Genomic DNA, 13305 nt, shown 5'->3' with positions numbered 1-13305 from the left:
GGCCGGCCCGGTGGCGCAAGCAGCTAAGTGCGCGGGCTCCGCTGCGGCGGCCCAGGGTTCGCCGGTTTGCATCCCGGGCGCGCACCGACACACTGCTTGTCAAGCCATGCTGTGGAGGCGTCCCATATAAAGTGGAGGAAGATGGGAGTGGATGTTAGCCCAGGGCTGGTCTTCCTCAGCAAAAAGAGGAGGAGGATTGGCAGAAGTCAGCTCAGGGCCCATCTGCCTCGCAAAAAAAACACAAAGCTTCTAGGCCCTGGTACATTAGTACTTTGTGTTGGGATTTTCTTAGATTCTCATTCCAAGGTTATCTGGCTGACAGCAGAAGATGAACCAAGTAAAGATGCTGCCATCAAAACACTAAGGTTTGAGTCTCAGCTCTAGCACTTTCTAAGTTTTGTGACCCTCAGCAAGTTACTTCTCTCAGACTGTTTCCTCATCTGTACCACAAGGACAGGTAAGAGTCTCTACCCCAAGAGAGACCATGTTTGCTGAGCAGTCAGCACAGTACTGTGCTCCTGCTGCTGCTGCTCTTGTTGTTACACGATAATGACTGGGAGAACAACTAGTAGAAGACTCTCTGGAGAAAAGGGCTGAAAAATCCAGAAAGGAAAGGTTAAGAGTTGGTAAAATGAGCACGGGGGCTTTAATAAATACTAAAGTTCCCTCAGAGCCTGAGGGTCTGAAAAGTACAAACATTGCCGACTCCTCTTCAAAGGCTTCACTTGAAGAGGAGCCCAGTGAGAATGGCTTTTAGCTTATTATACAGAAAAGAGAGCTCTTTCTCAGTGCTAAGAATAAATATTGTGTGGTAGACAGATTAAAATTTTGTCTTCTAAATCCTTCTAAATTTGAATAAGTATTACTACAAGTTGAGCTAATAATTGAACAAATGCCCTGAAAGAAATGCTGTGAATGTTTTCAAGTGTTACAGCTAAACTCCTTTCCTTATAAAATATCTGCCCTACTCATCCAACATTGTCTTTAGAGCTAACTCCTAGATCCCCAAGACCCTTACACAGAACTCCTCAGAACTAGGTTTTGTGAAGACTGAGGCTAATACAAGTTTTGGAGGGAGAGCATCTTTTAAAAAAAAAGATTCAATATTACAAATACAAAAGGGACTCACGCAAGTGAGGGGCCTTGAAGAGTAGCATCATTAGCCTCGCAGTAAATGCCCCTCTGATCAGAACAATACGCCACATGTCACACCCCTCAAACAATCTAGCCTGTGTTGACTAGTGATTGATTTCACATTGCTATACAGACCACAAAGTTCCTTACTTTGGACAGAAAAGCAAACTTGTTGAAAAGAAGAACATGTAGAAACAGTTCTCAAATCAAAAAGTAGAGCTGAGTACCTTTCCTATTCTACAATGCAAAATGCATTTTTTAAAAAGAGAAGAACATACATTTGAGCTTCAATATAATGCTGTAAATTATTGCATAGGACAGGATCAAGTAGAACTTTTTTCTGGATTTGATATGAGACTAAGTTATGGGAAATGAAGCAGGTGCTAAAAATCTGTTACACACTAGAAAGTTTACAGTCCTAAAGATTCCGTTTCATCACATACTACTTTCTCATTCTAATCAAATTACTGGGCTGAACTGGTCTCACAATCTACCAGTCAACTCATAACAGCTCACTTGTATCACATGAAAGCTGGGCAAACGTCTGGGTTCAAGTTACAGAACCCGTGCAAATACTGACCTAACAAGATGCCACAGACAGAAAAGAACCCAAAGTGACCAAAATGACTTTTTATTTCTCATCGTAGCAATCTTTCTACTTCCCATGCTTCACAGATCTTTCTCTGCTCTCCTTTTCTGGAAACTCCCCTTCTACTTCTCTCTGACAAGATTCTGGATCCCATCCCCGCCCTGGTTAATGAAATAACTTTTTTCTAGTACATTGCTTCTCAAACTTTTGGGGCTCAGGATCCCTTTATACTCTTAAAAATTATTGGACCCCAAACAGCTTTTGTGCACATGGTTTACATCTATCTGTGGGTTACCATATTAGAAAATAAAATGGCAAAATATTTAATTAATTTAGGTATAGCAATAATAAACTCATTACATATTAACATATTTTATGAAAAATAGCCATTTTCTAACACACAAAAAATAGAAGAGTCGTGCTGTTTTATAGTTTTGCAAATCTCTTTAGTGTCTGGATTAATAGAAGACAGCTAGATTCACATATTTGCTTCTGTATTCAGTCTGTTACGATATGTTGTTTTGGTTGAAGTATATGAAGAAAATCCAGCTTCACACAGACACCTTGTTGGAAAAAGGAAAACTGTGTCAGTTAATACTGATTGGTCTGGTGCTAGAGCTCACAATATGGAGCTGTTTGGTTTGTTAATAACTCCTCTCTGTCTTTGTAGAGCTATACTCAAAATCAATTGGTCTCCTTCTTAGAAAAGTTCAATGGCTTTCCAAAGCATCCTGTCATCCTCTTTGGTTCCTGTCAAGATAAGCAAATTTACAGCTCTAATTTGGGTGCAACTCAGCTTTGCTTTCTCTTCTCTTACAAGTCTCCATGTGTGCATTGCAGGAAAATGTCAGTGACATTAGAACACACAGGAGAAAGACAGGACCAGACAGCATTTATGTTACACTTCCCATTTGAGTCTTTTGATCAGTTGCTGCCGGCAGCAGCAAGTCTCCATTTTCCTCATCTTGCATACACATGAGTGACTGAAGAACAATCTTCCCCTCTTAGGAAGTAGTAGTTCACCTCTTTCTGGAATTCTGACCTCTTGTGACCTAATCAGGCTTCCGACACTTTTCAACCTGAAGATCTTCCTCTTTCTAGGCTCCTAACATGGATGGATCACTTGCTTGGATATTTTCATTTGTGATTTGCAGTCCTGGCCTTAATCATCATGGTCAATTACTTGCATTGCTGGACTTTCCTGCTTTGCTGATGCTGCACTAAGTGAATCCCTAAAGAGGACCTAAAGCCCAAGAAAAAAGTTCCTAAAGCTTTGGAATCCCTCACATCTGTCTTCCCAGGAGAGATCTGATTCACCATTACATATACTTACCCCCTCCCACACTCTCTCTCTATTTGAGAAACATGATTTCCCTCTAGTCACTGCTGAGTCGATGAAAAGAAAGTTACCCACATATACATCACCTGAGGTAGACCTGGAAGACAAGGGCTTTTCACTGCCATTATCCTGAAAACACTAACAGCACTAACTGACCAAACCGCTACCTGGTTTACAAAATCAACACTAATTATTCCACTGTTAGAGTTCAAATAGAACTCATTAATGCGCCAAAAGTCAACTAAAGTGGCCCCCATCAGCATGGGGCTACCAGCTCTCTGCTGAATGTCATAATACTCCCCAATCCCGTCAAGGCTCAGAAACAAATATAGTGACACTAGAGGCAAAGCAGCTGCGCATGACTGATGATAGCAACACACACTCAGAAAAGCATCTCGTAAGGTTACTGCTTATCTCCTAGCAAGGTTAATCAGAGCAGTCAGGAGCATTTATAATTTAAAGCTCTGCTTATAAACTCTATAAACACCACTAAGGACAAGTTAAGTGAATAAATAAATAAATGTGAATAAATGCTTTCAATTTCACCAGAAAAATCTCTGAATTATTCTATTGTACATAAGAACCCTTAACTTATCTGCATATCCTAAAGTTTACCATTTTTTTTCCTACCCAAAAGTAATGCCTCTTTTCTACTTGCTCTAAACAGAATTGAAACTCCTAAGGAAGGCCAGTCCTGAGCCAGCTGCTGACACAGAACCTCTCATTCAGTTATTCCCAGAAGGCAAAGGAGCATAAAGGCACCATCTTTTAAAAGCTACAAAAGACATTCTTCAGAACAACGTCAGCCAGACCAAAATTTCCGCTCTAATGAAGACGTTAGCAGGGCGACCAAAAAGTGAACAATATTAAACATTAAGATTAAGAGAGAAATGTACTGACTATATAGAACATTTAAGTACAAACAATTTACCATTTGTCTTGCACAATATAGATGTATCCATGCTAAAAGTGCCCCTTATACTAAAAATTATTAATAAATTTTAACAATTTACCCGGCATCCAGGGCAGTGCCTAAAACATGGGAGACTAGCACTTTCCAACAGAACTTTCTGATATGATGGAAATATTTCCTATCTGCACTGTCCAATAGGAGAGCCACTAGCCACATGTGGCCAGTGAGCACTTGAAATGTGACTAGTACAAGTGAGGAACTGAATTTTTTATTCTATTTAATTTTAATTAATTGAAATTTAAGTAGCCACTTGTGGGTAGTGGCTACCCTATTGGATACAGCAGTGTAAATATTCAATAATATCTGTTGAATAAATGACTAGATGAATGAATGAATGAATGTAAAATATGTAAGTCTGAAGAAGTTGTTGGAGCAAGTGTTATAATATATGGCACATGCCAGACAACTAGTTGATTAAAACACACATCTAACAAAAATTATCCTTAAAAATAGCTGTTTGTGGGGCTGGCCCCGTGGCTTAGCAGTTGAGTGCGCGCGCTCCACTGCTGGCGGCCCGGGGTTCAGATCCCAGGCGCGCACTGATGCACCGCTTCTCCGGCCATGCTGAGGCCGCGTCCCACATACAGCAACTAGAAGGATGTGCAACTATGACATACAACTGTCTACTGGGGCTTTGGGGGAAATAAATAAATAAATAAAATTAAAAAAAAAATAGCTGTTTGGGGGGGTCAGCAGGTATATGGGAAATCTCTGTACTTTCTGCTCAATTTAGCTATGAACCTAAAACTGCTCTAAAAAATAAAGTCTATTTTAAAAAAACAAAAACAAAACCAGCTCTGGATTCTATCCTCGCTGACTGATGCCCTATCACTCTCTAAATTTACCTTTTCCTAAATTCTAGTGCTGACGCAAACCTGCTTTCTCCCTCCAGAAGCAATGTGGGTACATGTTCATAATAAAGAAAAAAAAAATTACAACAACTCTTCAGTTCTGAAACTACTCAGGAAAAACCCCCATGCCGGCTTCTAAAGTCCTGGGTCATATCACCTCAGAAGTGATATGCTAAGTTCCACCAACGGCTGAAAAAATTTGAATATTTTTCAAATACAAAAATAATTAAAACAATTTTTTAAACATTAACTACTTTCATACATATTAAAACACAATGATACAATATGTAAGAGAGATTATCATTTCTAACTAAAGCAATGAGACCATAGAACGCATATGGTGTTCCTTTGGACACATTTTCCTGAACAAGGTTTTCCAAACTTGCTCCCATGAAGACAGCTGTACATCAGTGTGTTCCTGGCAGTACAGTACACACTTTTTAGAACACCACATAATACTGATATACTTTCATCATGTGAATTAGGAACAATTTAAGTTAGAAAAAATATGGCTATATTATACGTATGAAATATAAAAATCACAATATACATATGAAATACAAAAATCACAATCACAAGCACTTGTCTTAAAAATCTTTTATAAGCTGTTCAATTAAAGTGATAGGTATTTCCATCAATTCCTAATTATTTACTTAATCATTTTATCATCAGCTAGTGCTCGCCAGTGCTTAAGCAGTAGCAGCTGCCACACAAAAGAAATAATGGAGGGAAAATTTCAACAGAGATAATGCTGCCCATTATCTTCAGTGTATATTTGCAGGACAGAAAAGGGAATTAGAGAACAGAAAAATCAAAATTATTTCAAATAATAAGACTAACATTCATGATGCACCAGGGAGCCCTAGATGCTTTTATCTTTTTTAATCCAAATGACAAGACTACAGCCAGGCGTTTTTACCTCTCCTTTATACATAGAGGAAATGAGGATCCTGAATACAACACCTGTCCAAGATCACCCAACTAGCAATTGATGGGCTGATTAGGTCTAAAATCAATCCTCTTTCGCCACACCACAACACCTCCCCAAATAAATATAACCGAACCTTAGCACAACGCTTCTCAACTCAGGATGGATACTAGAATCACCTTGAGAAGAGGTCCAATTATTTGCTTTTTTAAAGGTCCCCAAGTGATTCAGATACACCAAAGTTGAAAACCACTGATATAAGGTCATTATTAACATAAATTACTAGACTAAGTAATAGAACAGTTTTAACAAAATGTGCAGAACTGTTTACCATTATAGAAATGGTCTGTAGAAGTTTTGAATTATTGAGTCTACTTTTAACAAATTTCCTCTCTCCTGCCTCACTGTCAAGACACCAGTATATTATTGACTATTGACATCAGTGTGCCCACATCTAATGACTACTGTACTCTCCCCCACTACCACCATTCTAATTTGCTGTTATCAGCTGTGTTCTGAGACAAGAGATAACCAAGCTAATTAAAAAAGTGTGTAAAATAAAAACAAACAGGCTCTATGTGAGAGCCTCTCCTATCAGTAACATACATGAGCTTTTAGTACATGAACTTAGTAATACCAAATTTGGTTACTCATAGGCCTCTTCTGATTAATTTCTTTCTTTTTTTTTTTAATTACTTTTTATTTATTTATTTTTTCCCCAAAGCCCCAGTAGATAGTTGTACGTCATAGTTGCACATCCTTCTAGTTGCTGTATGTGAGATGCGGCCTCAGCATGGCCGGAAAAGCGGTGCATCGGTGCGCGCTTGGGATCTGAACCCGGGCCGCCAGCAGCAGAGTGCGTGCACTTAATCGCTAAGCCACAGGGCCGGCCCCTTAATTTCTAATTCTTAACTTTGTTCCTGTTTTTTTTTTTGGAAGGAAGATAAGCCCTGAGCTAACATCTGTTGTCCATCCTCCTCTTTTTTGCTGAGGAAGATTAGCCCTGGGCTAACATCCATGCCCTTCTTCCTCTACTTTATATGGGATGCCGCCACAGCATGGCTTGACAAGCAGTGCATCGGTGCACGCCCGGGATCCGACCCTGTGAACCCTCGGGCTGCTGAAGCGGAGTGCGCACACTTAACCACTGCACCACCGGGCTGGTCCCTTCACTTTGTTCCTGATTCTTGACTGTGTACAGTACCTGATTCTTTGTTCCTGACTCTACACAGTTATACATAAACTATTAACTCATTGGGAAATAATTATTCCTTCACATCTGCCTCTCTAACTAATGGCTCCATGAGTTCAGGGGCCATGTTTTATTCATCTTTGAACCCTAGTGCCTAGCACAGCGTCATGCGCGCAGGAAGCTGTCAGCAAAAGTTTGCTTCCTAAATAACCCATGGAGACTGCCATGCGTGAAGTTTAATGATATATGGTAATTTGTGGCAAAATGCACATAACCTTTCATTAAAGAACAAGGAGCTCTAGACCATATGACTGCTGGCTCCTCAGCCAGAGCATTACAGGGTGTCAGGACTTCGGTAAGGTCATCACACAGGCACAGTCTGTGAGTTCCTTAGCTTTGCAGCTAACTTGTTGCAATTAATTCCACTTAAGTATTTATTGGATCTGGTCACTTGGGGTACAGTGGTAGATAAGAACTACGGGATCACTCTACCTCCCACACACCCCTCAAATGCATTTACTTCTCTCCATCGTCATTGTTGACACCCAAGTTCAGGCCACCATCATCTCTGTTGGAGTATTCCAATTCATCTCCCTGCTTTCATTTTTATTCCCCTCCAATTCATTCTCTGCAATGCCACTAAAGTGAGCTTTCTTTAAAAAGCCATTCTGATCATATCACTCTTCAGAGCCTTTCAAAACCTTCCCTCTGCCCTTAAGATAATGTCTAAACCTCCTACAATGATTTAACAGATGCAGCCTGATCTACCTCTCCAGCAATATAGCTGACCACTCACTCCCTAAGAGTCCTTAGCCATATTAAGGGACATAGAATTCCCTAATTAGACCATGCTGTCTTCCAGAAGGAAATTGCTCAGATGTGTCAAGAAAATCTCAATAAGCATTTTAAAAACTCAAATTATAGATTTAGTTCTCCAATTATAGATTTAGTTAAGGCTTCTTAAGGCCAACTGTTGACAACTATAGTCATCTAAACAAGTGTTTCCTCTTCAGAAAAGAGTGAAAAATACAAATGAGTAGTGCTGCTAGAGGAAGAAAGCTTGAAAACACAAAATCACTGTGTTTTCACAAGAAGGTACCCAAAGTGTCCATGTCCTGGTGCCTATTACCACCCAGCACACAGTGGCCACTCAGTAAATGCTTGTCAAATGAATAAGTGAAAGAATGACCAAAGTGAATTGGAAATAAGAAAATCTGGGGACAGAACAACCCAGAAACATTAGGGGGAGTAGGCATGTGTCCCAATTCTGACCAAAAAACTTTCAAGGAAAGAGCTTCCAGGAAGCATCTTTTTCATTCTTATAAGAGAGCATAGAAGATCTGTTTCTCTCCTGCAGGACGTGAGTGAGGATGCATGTAGCCCTGGTTGCTACTGGCTGCTATTCTGCAACCATTCAGTAAGCTGACACTGTAGACAATGGAGACAGAGACTCCCATCTTGCCAGCTAATGTTGAAATTGTGGCCCCCCAACCCCTGGACTTCTAACTATGTGAGCCAATAAACTTTCTTATTATGTAAGTCAGTTGGACTGTTACTTGCAGCCCAAAGCTTCCTAACTGATACTATCTGAGAAGCAATACAGAGAAAATCATGTTGAAGATGATTAACACAACATGTTGTCATTTCATTTTGTAGCCTAATCAGAAAATAATCTCAAAAAAATAGCAAAATGAATCACTGTTATAAAGAAATATAGATCTTCTACACAACTGGTAAGGCATATAAAACTATATCAAATAATTCAGATGTATTTTCTGTGAAAAAAGGTATTCAGTTCTCACTGGATAGAATTCACAGATTAGCCTCTACAGAAGAAAATACTAATGAGCTGGAAGGCACAGCAATATAAAACATCCAGAGACAAACACAGAGTAAAAAACAGTGAAAAAAAAATGAATTGAGCATCAGTGAGTTGTGTGAAAACTTCACATGGCTCAAGATATATGTTATTGGAGATGCCAAAGGAGAAGTGGGAGAGGACAGAAAAAATGTTTGAAGAAATAATGGTCAAAATTTTTCCAAATTTGATTAAAAACTATATGTCCATAGATCCAAAAATCAACAAATCATGAGAATCATGAAGAAAACTACACGAAGGCACATCATAATCAAATTGCTTAAAACCAGTGATAAAGAGAAAATCTTAAAAGCAGCCAGAGGAAAAGGCACATTAGGTACAGAGAGAACAAAGATAAAAATCACAGCAGACTTCTCCTCAGAAAGAATGCAAGCCAGAAGACAGTGGAGCATCGTCTTTAAAACAATGAAAGGGGCTGGCCCAGTGGCGCAAGTGGTGGAGTGTGCGTGCTCCGCTGCGGTGGCCCAAGGTTCTCCGGTTCGGATCCCGGCGTGCACCGATGCACCACTTGTCAAGCCATGCTGTGGTGGCATTCCATATAAAGTGGAGGAAGATGGGCATGGATGTTAGCCCACGGGCAGTCTTCCTCAGCAAAAAGAGGAGGATTCGCGATAGATGTTAGCTCAGGGCCGGTCTTCCTCTCAAAAAAATAAATTAATTAAAAAAAAATAAAGCAATGAAAGAAAAAACCAGGGCCGGCCCCATGGCTTAGCGGTTAAGTGCGTGCGCTCCGCTACTGGCGGCCTGGGTTCGGATCCTGGGCGTGCACCGATGCACCGCTTCTCCGGCCATGCTGAGGCCGCATCCCACATACAGCAACTAGAAGGATGTGCAACTATGACATACAACTATCTACTGGGTCTTTGGGGGGGAAAAAAAAAAGGAGGAGGATTGGCAACAGATGTTAGCTAAGAACCGGTCTTCCCCAGCAAAAAGAGGAGGATTGGCATGGATGTTAGCTCAGAGCTGATCTTCCTCAAAAAAAAAAATAAATAAATAAATAAACAAACAAACAAACTGTTAAAAAAAAAAAAAAGAAAAAACCAATCAACTCAGAGTTCTATACTCAATGAACATTTCTTTTAAAAGGAAAGCAAAATAAAAACTTTTTCAGTCATATAAAAGTTGAAACAACTCACCAACCACAGATTCACACTACTAGAGACGGTAAAGGAAGTCCTTTAGGCAAAAGGAAAATGATACCACATGGAAATATGAATCTACACAAAGGAATGAAGAGGCCCAGAAATGGTAAGTATACAAACCTTTTTTTCTTATTTTTAAAATACCTTTAAAAGATAACTGAATGTCCTAACCAAAAATAATAATATATGGTGAAGCTTATAACATATGAAGAAGTAAAATGTATGATAACAACAGCATAAAGGCCAACGGGAAAGGGAGGAAGGAAAGTATACTGCTGTAGGTTCTTACACTCTGGGTGAAGAGGTATAACATTACTTGAAGGTAGACTACGGTAAGTTAAAGATGTGTACTATAAACTCTAAACCCTAAAGCAACCACTAAAAAAATCAAAACAGAGTTACATCTAATAAGCCAACAAAGGAAATAAAATGGAATCATAAAAAATGTACTCAATTCAAAAGAAGGGAGAAAAAGAGGGAAAACAAACAACAGATGTGATAAGCAGAAAACAAACAGCGAGACAGATTTAAACCTAAACATAGTCCATAATCACATTAAATGTAAATGGCCTGAACACCCCAAATAAAAGGCAGACATTCTTAGATTAGATAAAAAGCAAGACAATTAAATGCTGCCTACAAGAAGCCCACTTTAAACATAAAGACACAAACAAGCTAAAACTAAAAGGATGGAAAAACTTCTATCATGCTAACACTAATCAAAAGAAACTGAAGTAGCTATATTAACACCAGACTACTAGATTTCAGAGCAGAGAATATAATCAAGGACAGAGTCATTTACTAATGATAAAAGGGTCAATTCATCAAGAGTACATAACAATCCTAAACACTTACGCATCCAATAAGTCAGCCCACAAAAACAAAAAAATAGAAAGATGTCTTTCATGGTTAAAATGCAGCATCAGCTTTCCTGAATCAAAACTGAACACTGCCAAAACGGGGCTTAAGATCTTCTTTACGTAATAAGTGGCATGCAATTTTACTAATAAAAGTGCAGTATTCCCCAAAAGGGAGTAGTGTGTTAAACAGCTTATCAAAATATTTATGACTTCAATGCCAAAGCTGATCAAAGTGATCTAACGCTGACTCACCTTTCGTATTGCCTGTCTCGTGGTAACGAAGCACCCCAATGTCGAAAGTCCATGATTAACATAAGTAAAAGGAGACAGGATACGAAGAAGAGTCCTAGGAATGCCACCCGCTGACGGGGAAATGGGCTCACTGTGGGCACAGTGAAGTACCAGGAGGCTGGGCAGAGGTAGGAAAAACTGATCCTGAAATGAGACAAACATTAGTAAGAAAAGTCTCTAAAATTAAGTGCTAAAAAATGGTTTTTAAACCATATTAAAGCCCTTCCTAATAAAGGCAAAAATTCATGCCACCAGAAGTCTCAGATTTTAGAAAAGAGACCTATATGGTTCATAGTGCTTCTACTATATAAATCAAAAAGCCTTATCTGCTCTTTTTCCAGTCTGCACTTTGGGATGCAATTCAAAGAATTAATCTCATGTTAATAAAAGATCACCAGTCTCCCTGGGCAACCTCATAACATTGAAGAATCAGAGCAGGTACAACATTCCCACCAAGAATGCTATCAGAAAACTGGATCGTCAGAAAATTTATTCAACTGATTTTTAAAAACAGTTAATAGGTAATATATGCACATGGTAAAAAAAAAAAAAAAAAATCAAACAGTTTAAAAGGCTATATAGTGGAAAATGAGTCTTTTGCCCTAACCCCACCATTTCCGTCTCAGAGGCAACCACTGCTGCCTAATTTCTGTGTATTTTTCCAAGGATATTCTATGTATACACAGCATAAATATATCATATGTGGCAATATATCCATGTGTGTGTCTCCATTCCTTTGGTTTTACACCGTACTTACTGTTCTGCATCTTTCCTCACTTACTATACTTGACAACTGTCCCATTTGGTACATGTAGATCCACAGATCCACATTAACCTTTTCTGAAAGCTTCAGAGTATTACAATGTATGGCTAAGTGTATTCAATTGTAAAAGTTCACTTTCTATGTTGTTTCAAAAGGACCTCAGTCTGTTTTCAAAGTTCATTGAAAAAATAAAATCTTTGTTTAACCTCCCTTAAGGGGCACCTAGCCTCACGCAAGAGGAAATTTGAAAGAACGTTACAATCTAGCACTTTTCAAAGCCGAGCAAGCACTTACTCCATCACCCTGGGGTGATGGGCTGGAAATTATTGTTGTGTCTGCCTTCAAAAGAATGCAACTTGGATCTTCTTTGCAGCCATCTGACCAGGCTGCAAAGTCCATATGCAGCCCTAGGGCAAACCTCACTTGTAACAACCTCCCAGGGCCCCTCAATCTGCCTGCCACTCCCCATTGAGCCCCCACCCAAGGAGAACGTGTGCAGCCTTACCTAGCCATGGGTTCCCTTCAGTGGTTTCAACGCCTGTCACCTCCTTTTCCTTCTGCCCTGAGAAGGTGGCCTCCTTGTCCCAGGCATCTCCTAAGTCTGCAGCCTGGAAAGAATTGGTTGCGTTTCAGGTTTACCTCCAGCAGTGCCCACGAGACTAGATCTCCCCAAGAAGGCCACGGCGCCCACCCACTCACCGGGCTCCTACGCCAGATCCGTCTGCTCTTATTCCTGGGGCCCAGCGGACTCTACCCAGGCTCCCTGGGCGCCGGGGGTTCACGAGGGCCAGTGGCGTCCTCGAGGAGCCAGCCGTCCCCAGGTGGCGGAGGTAAGGGTCCCCGCTTCCCCTCCCCGTCCCTCGCGGCACCGCAGCCCACCCGACCTCACACTCACAGGTCGGGCGGCCCGCCAGCTCCCGCACCACCGCTTCGCTCGGTCCAGAGAGGCTCCCCGCGGCCTCTAGCTCAGCCGGAAGAAGGCCTGGATGGCCGGCGGCGCCACGTCCCCAAGGAAACCGCAGGGAGCCAATGACTGCCAGGGGACCAAGGAAAGCGGCCCGCCCTCCACCCAGCCGGAGCCGCCGGCGAACCAGCTCCGTCGGCCGCAAGTCCATCCGCCACCGTGGCCAATCTCCAAGATCGTTCGGCCTCTGTTCCCCGCCCCGGGATTTCGGGCGCGTCCAATCCGGAAGGGCGTCGCGCCGTGGCTCCGCCTGGGGTGGCCCGCTGTGGGCGCACAGGTGAGCGGTGCTGAGTAGTCCCTGGGAGTGCCGCGCCCGCTGCCCAGTCGGCGGCGCGAATTCGCTGCTGGCGGCTTTCTCTGCGGCCGCTTCCAGGACCGAGCGGTCTCGGTGGGTGGG

General features: G+C 41.2%; 1 protein-coding gene across 3 annotated transcripts in view; it reads right to left on the bottom strand.

Moving 5' to 3' along the window:
- Positions 1–12947, bottom strand: part of ENTPD7 (ectonucleoside triphosphate diphosphohydrolase 7) — a 37854-nt gene extending 24907 nt beyond the window's left edge. For 2 of the 3 annotated variants that reach the window (XM_004427937.3, XM_087432423.1), the window contains exons 1-3: positions 12840–12947; positions 12450–12552; positions 11143–11325 (exon numbers count right to left, since the gene is read on the bottom strand). In XM_004427937.3, the coding sequence (XP_004427994.1) occupies positions 11143–11325; positions 12450–12457 (191 nt within the window). In that variant the 5' untranslated portion in view covers positions 12458–12552; positions 12840–12947. Of the gene's footprint in view, positions 1–11142; positions 11326–12449; positions 12553–12643; positions 12803–12839 lie in introns of those variants that run through there. The other variant, XM_087432422.1, reaches the window with a different exon arrangement.
- Positions 12948–13305: the final 358 nt, after the last annotated feature.

This window comes from Ceratotherium simum, chromosome 6 (genome assembly GCF_057802395.1).
Source record: "Ceratotherium simum simum isolate JZ-2026a chromosome 6, ASM5780239v1, whole genome shotgun sequence".
Classification (NCBI taxonomy): Eukaryota; Metazoa; Chordata; class Mammalia; order Perissodactyla; family Rhinocerotidae; genus Ceratotherium; species Ceratotherium simum.
This window is presented reverse-complemented; position numbering and strand designations above follow the sequence as displayed.